General features: G+C 45.2%; 2 protein-coding genes across 9 annotated transcripts; both read left to right on the top strand.

Moving 5' to 3' along the window:
* Window positions 1–6062: 6062 nt before the first annotated feature.
* On the top strand, window positions 6063–8778 carry LOC120680441. The gene is made up of 2 exons (XM_039961931.1): window positions 6063–6209; window positions 7364–8778. The coding sequence occupies exon 2, from the start codon at window positions 7402–7404 to the stop codon at window positions 8392–8394; it is 993 nt and encodes a 330-aa protein (XP_039817865.1). The 5' UTR covers window positions 6063–6209; window positions 7364–7401; the 3' UTR covers window positions 8395–8778.
* A 958-nt stretch (window positions 8779–9736) lies between these two features.
* Window positions 9737–15166, top strand: LOC120680442 (vesicle-associated protein 1-2-like). 8 transcript variants are annotated; one of them, XM_039961934.1, is made up of 10 exons: window positions 9737–10096; window positions 10332–10402; window positions 10545–10626; window positions 10726–10841; window positions 10925–11122; window positions 11209–11244; window positions 11327–11369; window positions 13453–13499; window positions 14416–14493; window positions 14756–15163. In XM_039961934.1, the coding sequence occupies exons 1-10, from the start codon at window positions 10039–10041 to the stop codon at window positions 14861–14863; spliced, it is 837 nt and encodes a 278-aa protein (XP_039817868.1). In that variant the 5' UTR covers window positions 9737–10038; the 3' UTR covers window positions 14864–15163. The 8 variants fall into 8 exon arrangements, with proteins under 8 accessions (XP_039817868.1, XP_039817866.1, XP_039817871.1 ...); XM_039961932.1 differs by having other exon boundaries at window positions 11203–11244; XM_039961937.1 differs by having other exon boundaries at window positions 9738–10096; window positions 10925–11080.
* The last annotated feature ends 215 nt before the right edge of the window (window positions 15167–15381 follow it).

The following is a 15381-nucleotide window of genomic DNA, read 5'->3' as shown; positions in this document are numbered from 1 at the left end:
TCATATAAATGAGAAACGCATTGAACAACTCCATAAAGATGGATTGTTAAGCTCATTTGATTTTAAATCATTTGACACATGTGAGTCTTGTTTGCTTGGAAAGATGACCAAAGCGCCTTTCACTGGTCATAGTGAGAGGGCGAGTGACTTGTTGGGACTTGTACATACTGATTTATGTGGACCAATGAGCTCAATAGCCAGAGGTGGTTTTTAGTACTTCATTACTTTCAATGATGACTTTAGTAGATATGGCTATATCTACTTAATGAGGCACAAGTCTGAATCGTTTGAAAAGTTCAAAAAATTTCAGAATGAAGTACAAAATCAATTAGGCAAGACAATTAAATTTCTGCGATCTGATCGTGGAGGAGAATATTTGAGCCTTGAATTTGGTGATCATTTGAAGCATTGTGGAATTATTCCGCAGCTAACTCCGCCCGGAACACCTCAATGGAATGGGGTATCCGAACGGAGGAACCGAACCTTGTTGGACATGGTTAGGTCCATGATGAGCCAAGCTGATCTTCCATTGTCATTTTGGGGTTACGCTCTTGAAACTGCTGCATTCACACTGAATAGGGTTCCAAGTAAGTCTGTTGAGAAGACACCATATGAGATATGGACTGGGAAGCGTCCCGGATTATCTTTTCTCAAAGTTTGGGGATGTGAGGCTTATGTCAAACGTTTGATGTCAGATAAGCTCACTCCAAAGTCAGACAAATGTTTCTTTGTAGGGTGTCCTAGGGAAACCAAAGGATATTATTTTTACAATAAGGCGGAAGGCAAAGTGTTTGTCGCTCGCAATGGTGTTTTCTTAGAAAAGGAGTTTCTCTCAAAAGGATTTAGTGGGAGCAAGGTGCAACTTGAAGAAATTAAGGAAACACCCGAAATTGTTTCAGCACCCACTGAAGATCCACGGGATGTGCAAGATGTTGCACAACCCGTAGTTGAGGCACCAGCCCCACGAAGGTCTATAAGGGAACGTCGCGCTACTGACAAGCTCAACCTCCTTATTACGGAGGAGCGCCACGTATTATTGATGGAAAATGATGAGCCCTTGACCTATAAAGAAGCAATGATGGGACCCGACTCCGACAAATAGCTTGAAGCCATGGAATCCGAGTTAAAATCCATGCATGATAATCAAGTTTGGAACTTGGTCGATCAAATTGACAGTGTGAGACCTGTCGACTGTAAGTGGATTTTTAAGAAAAAATTAGACATGGATGGAAATGTTCACATCTATAAGGCACGATTGGTGGCGAAAGGTTTCCGACAAATTCAAGGTGTTGACTATGAGGAAACCTTTTCGCCCGTCGCAATGCTAAAGTCTGTTCGGATTCTCCTAGCAATTGCCGCATATTATGACTATGAGATATGGCAAATGGATGTCAAAACCGCTTTCCTTAATGGACATCTAAGTGAGGATGTGTATATGACACAGCCTGAAGATTTTGTCGATCTTAAAAATGCTGGGAAAATATGTAAGCTTCAGAGGTCCATCTATGGATTGAAGCAAGCATCTCGGAGTTGGAATATTCGTTTTGATGAAGTAGTCAAAGGGTTTGGCTTCATCAAGAATGAAGATGAGCCTTGTGTTTACAAAAAGACTAGTGGGAGCACACTTGTGTTTCTGGTCCTATATGTGGATGACATATTACTGATCGGAAATGATATTCCAATGCTTGAAGCCGTTAAAACCTCATTGAAAAAGAGTTTTTCGATGAAGGATTTAGGAGAGGCGGCTTATATTCTGGGTATTAGGATCTATAGAGATAGATCAAAAAGGCTAATTGGATTGAGCCAAGACACGTACATTGACAAGATATTGAATCGGTTCAATATGCAAGATTCCAAGAAAGGTTTCTTGCCAATGTCACATGGCATTACTCTAAGCAAGAGTCAGTGTGCTACAACACCTGATGAGCAAAAGAGGATGAGTACGATTCCTTATGCTTCAGCCATAGGGTCGATCATATATGCTATGCTTTGCACGCGCCCAGATGTTTCCTTTGCTCTAAGTGTTACGAGCAGGTATCAGTCAGATTTCGGTGAACCTCACTGGACAATTGTAAAGAGTATCCTTAAGTACTTGAGAAGAACTAAGGATATATTCCTAATATTTGGAGGCGAAGATGAGCTCCTTGTAAAGGGTTACACCGATGCTAGTTTTCAAACAGACAAAGATGACTCCAAATCGCAATCCGGTTTTGTTTTCTGCCTCAATGGTGGGGCAGTGAGCTGGAAGAGTTCTAAGCAAGATACGGTGGCTGATTCGACGATAGAGGCCGAGTATATTGCAGCTTCCGAAGCTGCAAAAGAAGCTGTTTGGATCAGAAAGTTTGTTTCTGACTTGGGTGTTGTTCCTAGTGTGTCCAGTCCAGTGGACCTCTATTGTGATAATAGTGGTGCCGTTGCACTAGCAAAGGAGCCTAGAACAACTAAGAAGTCCAGACATATACTGCGGAAGTATCACCTCATCCGTAACTTTGTTGAGAGAGGTGATGTGAAGGTTTGCAAGGTGCACATGGATTCAAACGTTGCTGATCCGTTGACGAAGCCTCTCCCACAACCAAAGCATGAGGCGCACATGAGATCTATGGGTATTAGATACTTACATCAGTGATTCTAGTGTGCGTGGGAGATTTTTGTGTCATGAGTATGTTTATGTAATGATAAATAATTGTTATTTGTTCTATGGATGATTATTTTTACATTGATTATCAAGTATGTGACTTGTTCGTGAAACTCTTTGTTGACAATGATATGATTCTAAATTATCCCTAGTTTATGTCGTTGTGTGGGACAACAACGACGTTGAGACTAGCACATGCATTAATTGATGATCATGTTTCACGGATCATGGATATGGAGATATCGGATTAATGATGTGGACACATGTTGGTGAACATGGTGTTGGATTGACCCACTCCAAGACAATGTTGGGATTGTTATTTTGTATGTGCCATCAGTTGTTCTTGAGTGTTATACCTACTGGATCCTTAGACCAGAGATTGCCATTGTTTCTCACTGTATGTAGTGGTGCATCTTGGGGCTACTAAACGCTACTCCGTGACTGGGTAGTTACAAAAGTAGCTTACAGGTGTGTCATGAAACATGGAATGGGATGTGAGCGGATCAAGATGGAATTTGCCCCTCCTAGATAACGGGAGAGATATCTCTGGGCCCCTCGAGATAGTTGGATTTGAAAGTGCATGGCCATGCCAAAGTGATTAAAGAGTTAATCATGATGACTAAAGGTTAGTTATGAATAGAATCCACTATTAGATCGAGAGAATGGTCGAGCTATCACAAAGGTGGCACGCATCTCGCTTTGAGCTTGACTGGTATCGTGTGGCAAAGGGATCGGTGTATGAGTATATCTATGGTTCGGCCGATATGATCTTTATGTGTATTTGTGAGTCACTATGCCCTGCTAGGTGCCGCTATTGACTTGTGATTCGGAAATGATTTCCGATCACGACCACCTACACATGAACCTAACGGGTCACACACTTAAGGGGTTTGGAATGTTGGAAAGCTTGCCTGTATGATTGTCTCTAGTGCAAGTGGGAGATTGTTGGTGATATGCCCAAGAGCCCATCATCACAATACGGTTTAAAGGCCCAAGAGGATATTGATCCAAGAGGGATTAGGGTTACTAATGGGACTATGAGATAGAAGACCATTAGTACGCCCTATATATACGAGGGAGGGGCTAGGGGGATGACGACCAGAGAGCTGCGCCACCTCCTAGCCGCCGCCCCTCCCTCTCTCTCTCGGCCGCCGCCCATGCCGTGCGTGCGGTGCTAGCACACCGACGCCCGGCATTTCATCCCCGTATGTGTGGACTCCGTGGAGGCGCTGCTGCGACTGCTGCGCTGATCGGCTGCTGGGATCAAGTAAGAGGAGCTCGGTTCGTGGGACGTGATCGACTACTTCCTCTACATCGACGCGCGACTTCTTCCGCTGCGCTGCGCGTCTAGTGGTAACGATCTATGATCTTCTACTCGCAAGTATCTTGGGTATATGCGGTAGTGATGCTAGCGTAGCCTACCCGTTTACCTTCACTTAGTTGGCGCACGAGCGCCGCTACCCATAGCAGCGCGCGGGTAGCAGCGCGCCGCTACCCCGGCGTCGGTGAGCTGTGGTCTGGGGGGAGAAGGGAGGGGGCGGTCTGGGAGGGTGGGAGGTTGCGGAGCGGCCGCCGGCGGCCGGGGTGGTGGCGGGAGGCGGCGGTCTTAGATTCCGGGTTGTCGGGGTTGGGGGCGGCTCCATGTCCGCAGGCCTTAGAGGTGGGGTCGGGGGTGGCGGCAGCCCGGCGGTGGAGGTGGGTTGTTCGGCGGAGGGCGTGGCCGGCCGGCCGGGTCCGAACAAACGGTGGGCGGCGACGGGGCGACGAGACGGCGCGACGGCGGCGCGGTGGCGGGCTCAGTTAGGGAGGGTGGCGGCGGAGGCCGCCGGAGCCGGAAGAGGCGGTCGACGGCGGGGGCGACGGGAAGGAGGAAGAAGAAAGAATAGAGGAGGAGGAAGACAAACAGTAAGAGCAAGAATAGTAGTATTCACCGGCTGCCGGCTGGGAGCGCACGGGATGGTGGCGGACCCCACTGCCAATCAATGCGTTGCAGTGAAACAAAGGAGCTATTCCGCCAGCTCCGAGCGAACGGTTTGTGAGGTGCCCGCTTTCGCTTTCTCCCTCTCCACCGCGTTGGATCCAAGTCGGCTCTCAGCCCATTATTATACTTGCTCTCTAAGGAGTAAGGAGTAGTACCCATTCGCTACCTCCGTGTCCCAGTGAACGCGTGCTGACCACCCCATCACCAGTTGCCTTCGCCTTCGGGCTTCGGCGACTCTCAAATTCACATCTGCTCCCTGCCAAAAAAAAATGCATCTGCTCCTCCGCTCCAATAAACTCCCGGCTCCACTCCGCTCATCTCTTCTTCGAGGCGCGAGCGCAAACCTGCCTCGCTTTTCGTCAAACCCTAGCGCCCTGCTCGCCCGCGGCGCTGCCGCCCCGGATCAAGCCCGTACAGCGCCCGAGCGTGCGTCTCCCTCCCGGATTCAAGCGGCGGGCGGCGGGATGGAATCCGACTCCAAGGTGCTGCTCGGGATCGAGCCCCTCGAGCTCCGGTTCCCAAGCATGGTTCACCAAACCGGTGGGAACCGGTCCAGTTTGACCGGTTACCGGTCCGGCCCGGTTTCGGTTTGGGCTGGTATCAAACCGGCCCAAATTCAAAATTCAAATTTGAATTCAAAAAATTGAAAAATTCCCAAAAAAATTTTAAAAATACTTCAAGGTGCAACGAATCTAATGGTGTCAAATTTTTCTCAAAAATTCGTTCATTTAGTATAGTTTGCGGGGATTTGAAGTTAAATAAAAAAACATACATACAAAAATATACAAATACAATGTAAAAGTAGTACAAAAGAGGGTTGAAAGGTTCATTTAGGCTAAAATATGTTATACAAATATTTATTTAGTACACTTTGCGGGCATTTGAATTTAAACCAAAAAAGAAAAAAATTGAATTTGGCCGGTTACCGGTCAAACCGACCGGTAAACCTATCAAGCCGGCCGGTAAACCGGTCAAAACGACCGGCTTACCAGTCGGAACCGGTTCAACATGCGATTTTGAATTTGATTTTAAATTTAACCGATTTACACCGGTTTCCGGTTAAACCGGTCCAGTAAACCGCTACCGGACCGTGCCGGTTTGACCGGACCGGTCGGTTTATTTAACCCTGTTCCCAAGTACGGCTCCTCCGCCGAACATTCCCTCGTGTGCATAAATTTCCGAATTCTTTTTTTGTAGTACAGTACAACGCAGACGCTCACAACACGCACGTACACTCACCCCTATGAATACACGTACGCAAACTCTACCCCTATGAGCACTTCCGAATAAGACCGGCGGATCCCAGGAATCAGATCTTACGGCCCAATTTCTGAATTTTTTCTTGGGCCGTACTAAAATTAAAATGCGGCAGTATGGCTAAAAGCCCAGTACTGAGCACCACAGGCCCAAACATCCCTTTATTGGGCCGTACTGCTTCGCCCCTGCCTCTCTGTACTTCCGAAGCCCGGCGACCCTGCGTCCGGCGGAGGCGAAGACCGAAGACTTCCGGCTGCGGAGGCTTTCCGTCCCTTGTTCGGTTGTTCCCCCTTCCGCCACCGGGCTCCGGCGAGAAGCCAAGCGAATTCCAGTCAGGTTAGCCTTCCGCTCTGTCCCGTTCATGCCTCGCTTTGACTCGTCTAGGGCTAGCCACGAACAGCAGGTGGCCCTGCCAAATTTGTGGATCTGATCAAATTCGAGGCTCTGGGTTTGTGGAGCTCGCTGGATTTGTTTTAATATGATGAGGATACTACACTATCTTGTAAGCTGCGTTTACTGGCCGCATCCGCTAAGCGCAGGCGTTGCAAACCCAAGCCTCGTGTATATTCAGTTCGAGTTCGTTTTGGATTTTATTATGCACTTACCGTCGGGCTGTTTGGTTGGGTATATGCTGTTTAAGATCACTGGAAAGGGCTATTTAGGATCTTGGATGATTTTTCAAGGATTCTATTTTACCGTCCACTGTCCAATGAATGAATACGCAGCTCTCATGGTTATTTGTCCCCCAAAACAAAAACCCATTATGCTGTCCAGTATATATGAGAGTACGGGTAGTAGGTTTCAGGCGGAGTGGCTTACTTCTGTCAATAATGGTTATGAAATTCTAGATGTGCAGATTGTGCATTCTACATTCTGCTGGTTTGGAGATATCATTGCGAGTGCCCTCATTTTATTTTTCTACCACAAAGCTTACTCTGAATTCGCTAGTAATTAGTTTCTGATGTTTAGTATTGTCATCAGACATGTCTGTTATACTCTTAGGCAATCGATTTCTACAATGATCAATTCCTTGAATGTTTGACATATAACATTAGGAGCTAAAAATTGCAATTCTAAAGCAGATAATGAGATAACCATTTGACAGTATGTCTTTCTCTTGAATTTAGTATTATTAGACTTTCATAATTCGATGTTACAACTTTTGTGCTCTTAACGTGGTTATCACAACACTTTGATGGCTTTGCACTTATAAATGTTAGGGACTATCTTCTTGTCATATGCACTTATATTTTTTATGTACAGTTTCATGAAAAGGCAATCAAATACTAAGGCAAATGTTATATCCAAATTCTGTTTTTTGCTTTACTTTTCGCAATCTGATGTCACATTGAACTACTTTTTATGATTTTCTGGTTTATTCTTTTTAAGCCACACTTTGAGTTTTTCTTGACTGTTAATTTATTAAAGACCTCTTGATCATTGAGGCACCACAGATACTTACCCTTTTTCATTTTACCACTTCTCTGCAGTCTGTAGTTCCAGAGACACATATTTCATATCCTATGCCATGGCCTCTTTGCTTTGTTCACAAATAAAATTAAGCAAAGCATTTGTTAGGATAAATGTTGGTGAGAATGGACAAGCAAGTTTGGCAAGGTCTTTTTGCTGGAACCCTTTGCAATCAGGACATTTTGAAAATCTTGTGTTGCGATGCGCTAAGAATTTGTCTTGGGAGTCTTCCCTTCCATATGCTTCCATGGAGGATGATGCCAGCATAATCAAGGGTCCAAATGTTATCGAACCTATTGATACAGAAGAAGCTCCAGATATTCCGATCTTCCAGAGTAATCAAGATGTGTTGGAGGTGAAGAATGAACCTTCCATACAGCTAACAGTGTTCAAACTGCCAATGTGGCTGATAGGGCCTTCCATTCTGTTGGTGACGGGTATAGTTCCAACTCTTTGGCTGCCGTTGCCTTCAGTTTTTCTCGGTCCTAACATTGCTGGCCTTCTATCTCTAGTTGGACTTGATTTCATTTTCAACATGGGAGCAATGCTGTTTTTCCTTATGGCCGACGCATGCGGTCGCCCAGAGAACAATATTTTCGACCTGAAAAAGCAGGTCCCAGTTTCCTATAGGTTCTGGAATCTGACTGCTAGCTTAGCAGGCTTTATTGCTCCATTTGCCCTGTTTTTTGCATCTTGTAGGGGCACTCTGCAGCCACAGCTACCATTCATTCCATTTGCAGTGCTGCTTGGACCATATCTTTTACTCCTGTCGGTACAGATGTTGACTGAGATGCTTACATGGCGCTGGAAATCACCCGTATGGTTGGTGGCTCCTGTGGTTTATGAGGGCTATCGAGTACTACAGTTGATGAGGGGACTTCAGTTGGCTGATGAGATCAGTGCGCCTGGCTGGATGGTGCAAAGTCTTCGTGGCTTGGTGTCTTGGTGGGTACTTGTCCTTGGAATCCAATTGATGCGCGTTGCTTGGTTTGCTGGACTCAGCTTCGCCAGGAATTCAAGGTTTGGAGTAAGTGATGATGTGAACCGGTGAATAAGAAAACAAAATTCCGAGGTGTGTTTTTGGCACCCATGATAGTTCCAATCGCTACGATGCTTTTCATGTTGAGGATGGCGCGTTTTTTATTGCTGCTGGACGGCGTGCTGGGTACAGAAAGGCCTGAACATCGTCGAAAACCTGCAAGGCTTCCGTTTTGCAATTCTCCTTGCCTTGGTTAAATGTAAATAGTGCGGCTACTCTTATGCAGGAGCAGGAACCAGGCTGCTAGATACTTTGAATTGTATAACTATCGTAGTGCAGCAACTAGACCATTTTAATGAGCATCATACTGAACAGTGAACACAGAAACATCACCGTGTAACAAATATTTACTTACATACTTGCAAAGGGAATCAGCTGCCCTCGGCTTTTGTATGCTGCGACTACTTGCATCTTTCAGTCTCATCACGGTTCCAAGCAATATCTAGTCACCTCGGCGTAATCGTTGTTGATGCGGATGTAAACACCATATCACAGGGCATGAGGGCAATCTTTTTTGTTCGCCTGATGTATCCTGAGACCTGACGCGTTGCCTAACACCTCAAAAGTTCAAACCTACACCCATCGAATTCAGGTCTTGTTTGGCTCCAGGACTTTTTTCAGAAGTCCCTATCACATCAAAAGGAATCTTACTATTTTATAGTATTAAATAAAATCTGTTTATAAATGTTTTTTGACAGCTGAGTGCTTTTTCGCGAGACGAATCTAATGAGCCTAATTAATTCATAATTTGCTACATTGATGCTATAGTAACCATTCACTAATCATAGATTAAGATACATCATTAGATTCGTCTCGCAGTTTAGCCCCAGGGTTCTGCAGTTAGTTTTATAATTAATATTTATTTAATACTTCTAAATACTAAAAAGTCCTTTTGAAGTCCCTGTTTCTAAACACCCCCTCAGAAAGCAACTTTCCATTGTCAAAAAAGACAGTTGAAAGCTCTAGAAGACGGTTAAAGTACTAATGAGTGAACTTCTCCGCTCGAACAGCCAAGTTGAAAAAAGATCGATGACGACAACGAAAACGGCTAAAGTTCAAACGATTTTCGAAATTCAGGTTCATATTTCGTCTGGAACGCATGCAACTACCGTAAGCTGACAGGATGGTTTGGTTGCAATAAAATTCTTGGGAAAAAATCAAAACGCAGTAACGCCTCAAATCGCAATGTGTTAAGGCTCTTTAGTGCAGGCAGATGGCAGGATATGCATTCACCCACCGGAACTTTTTTTTGCCGTTTTCCGGAGAAAGGTAAGGGCGATGAAGGCGTGGCGTCTTTTTCATTTTTTTTGAACGTAACGTCCTTTTCTTTTAAAGAAAAACAACTCGTGCTCGTCTCCAGCGCGACCCAGCGTCGACTGACAGGGATCCTCTCCTGTTGACGCTGCCTCCTCCCCACTTCCCCAGTCCGACGGCACGAACAAACCTTCCACCCGTTGCCTTCGGCGACTCCCAAGTTCGCATCTGCTCCTCCACTCCACTCCGCTCCGCTCATCTCTTCTCCGAGGCGAGCGCAAACCCGCCTCGCTTCTCTTCAAACCCTAGCTCCCCGTTCGCCCGCGTCGCTGCCGCCCCGGATCAAGCCCGCACAGCGCACGAGCGTGAGTCTCCCTCCCGGATTCGAGCGGCGGCGGCGGGATGGGGTCCGACTCCAAGGAGCTGCTGGGGATCGAGCCCCTCGAGCTCCGATTCCCATGTACGGTTCCTCCGCCGAACATTCCCTCGTGTCGTAATTAATTAAATGTTCCCTGCACATGTGGCTGCGTTGTTTTTTTTTTTTGAACCGGGGCTTGGGTGTGATGCTTGGATAGTTGGGTGGCTGCTCGTAGATTCTCCCGCGCGTTTTTTCTATTCGAGAATAAGAATCTCGAGGGAATTTCGGCTTTGTTGCCGTGCTAATTTTATTCTCCGTGTCTTTTTTAATCATGCAGTCGAGACAAAGAAGCAGATCTCATGCTCTATGCAGCTAGCGAACAGAACGGATGACTATATCGGCTTCAAGGTAAATAAATAAACTCGGCATTCTGAAGCCACCTTTTCTATTCAGCTAGTTCGCTCTGCCAAGGTTACAGAAGTAGGGAATTGCACGAAACGTTGAACACACTAACAGTTTGCATGATTCAAATGGATTTTGTGTGCGTCAGGTTAAGACAACGAGCCCGAAGAAGTACTGTGTCCGACCAAACAGCGGCATTGTGCCACCACGGTCCACCAGCGATGTCATTGGTAATGCCAACCTCATCTCAATCCCTGCAAGTTCGGTTTATATGGGTCTTCCAGATTATTATCATTCTGTAACACTTGACGCCGTCTCCAATTTCTTAGTGACAATGCAAGAGCAAAAGGAGGCACCGCCGGATATGCAATGCAAGGACAAGTTTCTCGTGCAAAGTGTTATGGTGGCTGAAGACACGTCAGCAAAGGACATAACTGGAGATATGGTACTTCACATTCTGAATTTTGTTTGTGTAATATTCCTTTTGGATGTTTGTTTCTTCAGCGCTTATAGTTGTACCTTGTGTAGTTTACCAAAAAATCAGGTAATGTGGTGGATGAGGTGAAGTTGAGGGTTGTCTACGTCCCACCACCCAAACCGCCATCCCCGGTGCGTGAGGGATCTGAAGAAGGCTCGTCACCTAGACATTCATTGTCTGATGGAAGCAACTTGAATTATCAAGAGGTGAGATCTGCAAATATTACTGCTTGGTTCAATTCCCAAGAGGTGAGATCTGCAAGTATTATTGCTTGGTTCATTTCCTTGTTCACACTTAAATGATTTTCTTGTAATTAGTTTCCCTTTAGATGCAGACAACAAGGGAACCAGATGATCCACTATCTTTGGCTGTTAGTATCTTAACTTTCATGTATATTTACTGATTACTGTTCTTTATCATACTGAGTTGGACTGAACTGTTCCTGGTTACAGGCTGTAAAATCTCAAAAAGACCAAGAAGGCTTTACCTCTGAGGTGAGCTCTCTGCAAACACCCATGGGACCAAACATTTGCCTTTTTTAGTATCAGTTTACCACCGCAATGACAACATGAGCATTTCTAAACTGATGATACCTAAAAACCACATATCAGGAACAAATGTAGCTGTTATCTCAAGGCATTTGCAGCGCATTTGCTTTACAACTATGAATGATAAATGGTTTAGCAAGCCACACTTGTATTGATGGAGTTACATGTTAATGTGATGTTAGGTCTGACTTACACCAAAATCTCATTCGCGTAGTGTGTTAGCATTCTGTCAAGCACCTATGTTGAAACCTGAAATCACTTTACAAGTTGATTGCATTAATTTCAAAAGTGAGCACAGAAACATTAAGCACATAGTTGCATCAGATGATGTTCTGCTCTCTTACACAATTGGACTTGGAAGATTGGGATTTTGATTTTATAGATCCTTGTGCAAGGAGATAGACATAAGCTACTAGTGAGTAGTGAATGTATTCAGGCTCTAGCTGTAGAATAATAGGATTGGTGTAATTGATGGATGCATTGCATTGAGGCCTGGGCCGGTATATATGAGAGTACATGACTTGGGGGTAAGACATCCCCCGGGATACATATGGCCGGATATGATATGAATATCTAAACTACCAAATCTCTACTACTAAAAAGATTGTAGTGTCCTCATGCCCCATGTTCTGCCGGCGGAACCATGCGGAGACCCTCCTCTCATCAATCGGCGCCGACAAGTGGGACCTCCAGCTTCTCTTCGTGGAATCACCCTCCCTCCTTGCCTCCTCTGGTCCTCACCCCATCCCTTCCGCCTCCGCCTGCGCCTCCGCCTCCGCGCACCGCCTCTCCCCGCTCTCGCGCAAAGCCACGACAGAGCCACGGGCGGGCGAGCCCTCATTCGCCCCCTCCCTGCCTCCCACCCAACCTTGGGCCCGCGTGCGCAGCGCAAGCTGCAGCTAGCCGCGCGGATCGAGCTGGCGGAGACCCCATTCTCCGCGCAGATCCGCGGCCGCGAGCTCGATTAGGTTGCGAATTGAGAAGAGGGAAGTGAGTAGGAGCGGCGGCAGCAATGACGGCGAATTAGCCATTGCGTCTGATACGGCTTCGCTTCCGGTCGTCGTGCGCTGCTGCTGCCTGCCAAATGCTGCGCTCGCGCCGCCGCCGCCGAGCCAGAGCGCTTCCACCTAAAATTAAAGGTTCATGTTCAACCTTTGGTGGTATGCATTTTATTTTGCTTCAGTTGAGAACGATTTGGGTAGGGTTTGTTTGATTCATCTCGGCAGAGATTGATTTCATTGGTAGTGGCTTTGATTAGCCAAAAAAAGAATCAATCACATCAGCGTTCACTGATGGGGGAATCAGAGCAGAGCAAGAAGGACATGCAGCTCCTCCGCACCGCGCTCCTCCTGTTGCCTCTCGCCGCCCTTCTCGAAGCAGCACGGGGCCGCAAGGGCAAGAACTACCTCCCGCCGAGCCCACCCGGCCTGCCGTTCCTCGGCAACCTGCTGCTGTGGATGGCGTAGACTTTGTAGGCCACAGTGGCTGGGGAGCCGGTGAGCCCGACGAGTAGGGATGAATGGATATCACAGATATCATATTTATTTTTATATTTTTGTTCGAATACGGATTCAATACGGATAGTGTTAGTTTTTACCGGATAAATTGTAATTGGTGCCGACATCATAAAAATGTAGCTTTTAGTATCCGGATATGGATCTTGGTTACAGATATTGAATATCCGGAATCGGATATGAAAGGATAAAAACACTTCCAAAATGGATCAAATTCAAATACGGCCGGAAAATATCCGTATCATTTACATCCCTACCGACGAGGACACTGATGAGGTGGGGCAGACTGTGGAGCATTGGACATTATCCTGTGTTTCCATTTCTTTTGTGCTATGTTCCATAACTTAATAGCTCATATCTGCTTGTGTAATCATGTTTAGTCTGATATCTATATGATATATTGTCCAGCTGATTAATCTGAATGCTTGTATTAGTCATGTAATGATTCACCTTCGTTTTATGCTGCTATTGTATGCGTTCTTTTTCTGTTTGTTTCTAAATCGCCTTTTATTCTTCCAGCTGATCAGCATCTCAATATGATACTTGGAGATGTTAAAGAGATGGTGACTACGTAGAAATTGATGATGAGACATGATTTCCAAGTTTTCATATTAATAATTTTCATAGCTATCAAGAGGAAATTGAAGTATATTTGTTTGATTGCATGGAAATTTATTTAGAGCTGGGTTTTCTATAACAAATTCAGAGCGTTTTTGTCAAAAATATGTAGGAAATGTACATAAAGCATTAATTTGGTACTATGGAGTGTCCCTCAAGATTTATACATTGTCATTTACCTGGAGTAAATAATACTAAAAATGTGAATCCTACTTCGGTAGTTCCACACACGATTATGGAAGTTTTGACTTGCATGCATGGTTTTTTTTTATGACAAACTATTTGTTGTGACTTGCATGCATGGTCTTGGATTCGATAGGGAGGTGTAATTAGTGACAAACTATTTCTTTTGTTCATACTTTGTTCGAATTATTATGTGGTATTGATGCTTGAAAAAATTTTATCCCGTAGCAACGCACGGGCATAAATCTAGTATACTCTAATACTAGCCCACCCAAGTCATTGTAAATTTGTCATTCTTGCATGAGATTTTAGCACTGTGCATCAACACCCGTACAAGGGTGTTGGTTAAGTTTCAACTGAGTACTGCTGTGTTGATTGATGCTTCTAGCTTCTTTATACTTATTGTCGTGCTACTGTGTACATTTTAGCATGGTCCTTATATGCATCTGTCTCATGATCTAGTTTTGCTAATGATTTAAATTCTCCATTGCTCATTGGTCCTTTCTAGTCAGTGTGGATTCGTCTGTTTAGCTGATCTCACATACTATTAAGCACTGTTATATATTTTTTGTACTGCATTTACCCGTTCTACTTCTCACAAAGTAGTCAATGTGGTCCAGTTCGACATTGGATTTGCATTCTTTGAATAAGGCACCTTATTCCTATTTTTCTGTGTAGACATCTGCTTTGATTTCAAAGTTGACAGAGGAGAGGAACTCTGCCATTCAGCAGAACAATAAGCTTCGACAGGAGCTGGTTAGTGCTTTCTATCTTTATTCAAACATTTGGGCGTATGCAACGTTTAAATGCTGCAGTATTCTTTTTCAGCAGTGAGTTTGATTGTTTTTCCATCGCTATTCTATCTTTGCTTGTTCATTTACATCTCATTTGGCTCACATAACCAGCTGCATTCCAAAGATGCAATATCCATGGCATTTCAAAGTAAACATGTTAAATGTAGAGATATGGCATTCATTAAAGCTGGTGTAGCTAAAATTTCTATACTGAATCTCGACAGGACCTTGTAAGGAGGGAGCTCAGCAAGCAGAACGGTGGTTTCTCATTTGCGGTCGTGGCGGCCATTGCTCTCCTAGGGATTCTGCTAGGATTTATCATGAAGAGATAGATGAGCCAGTGTTAATCTGCATCTTCTTAGACCGTTTCCCTCGCGAGATTGTATTCGGTCCAATGCATCTATTCACATGTACTACAGCGCTACTCCATAGCATATTCGGGATCTGGTGTCTTCAGTAATTGCGTGCGTAGTGGCTACCTCACCCAGGCAACAAGCCTGTCTCCTTGATATTGTGTTAGCTCTTATGTCAGCTTGTGCAACTAAGAAACTGGGTAACTATTGATATTTTGTGGGCAGCTGTTGAGAAATCCTTCTGGTGTGTTAATCAAGTAAAAGTGTGGCGATTTTTTTTTTGTAAGGATGCAATAATTTCTGCACTCGAGACATGGCTGTATCGCTGCACATGCTCAGTGGAATGGCTATGCCTGGTTACGATCGCGGCGGGGACGCTGCACTGCCCGGGCCCGTACGCTACTAGCTGCAACGCATGAGCAGAACCATGTGGCGATTTGGCGATCTGGGAAATCTGTGGACGTACGCTAGTTACGGCCACACCTCAAAAGAAAACG

The sequence above is a fragment of the Panicum virgatum genome, chromosome 7N (assembly GCF_016808335.1).
Source record: "Panicum virgatum strain AP13 chromosome 7N, P.virgatum_v5, whole genome shotgun sequence".
NCBI classification, from domain to species: Eukaryota; Viridiplantae; Streptophyta; class Magnoliopsida; order Poales; family Poaceae; genus Panicum; species Panicum virgatum.
Note: the sequence above shows the minus strand (reverse complement) of the source record. Positions and strands in the feature narration are given on the sequence as shown.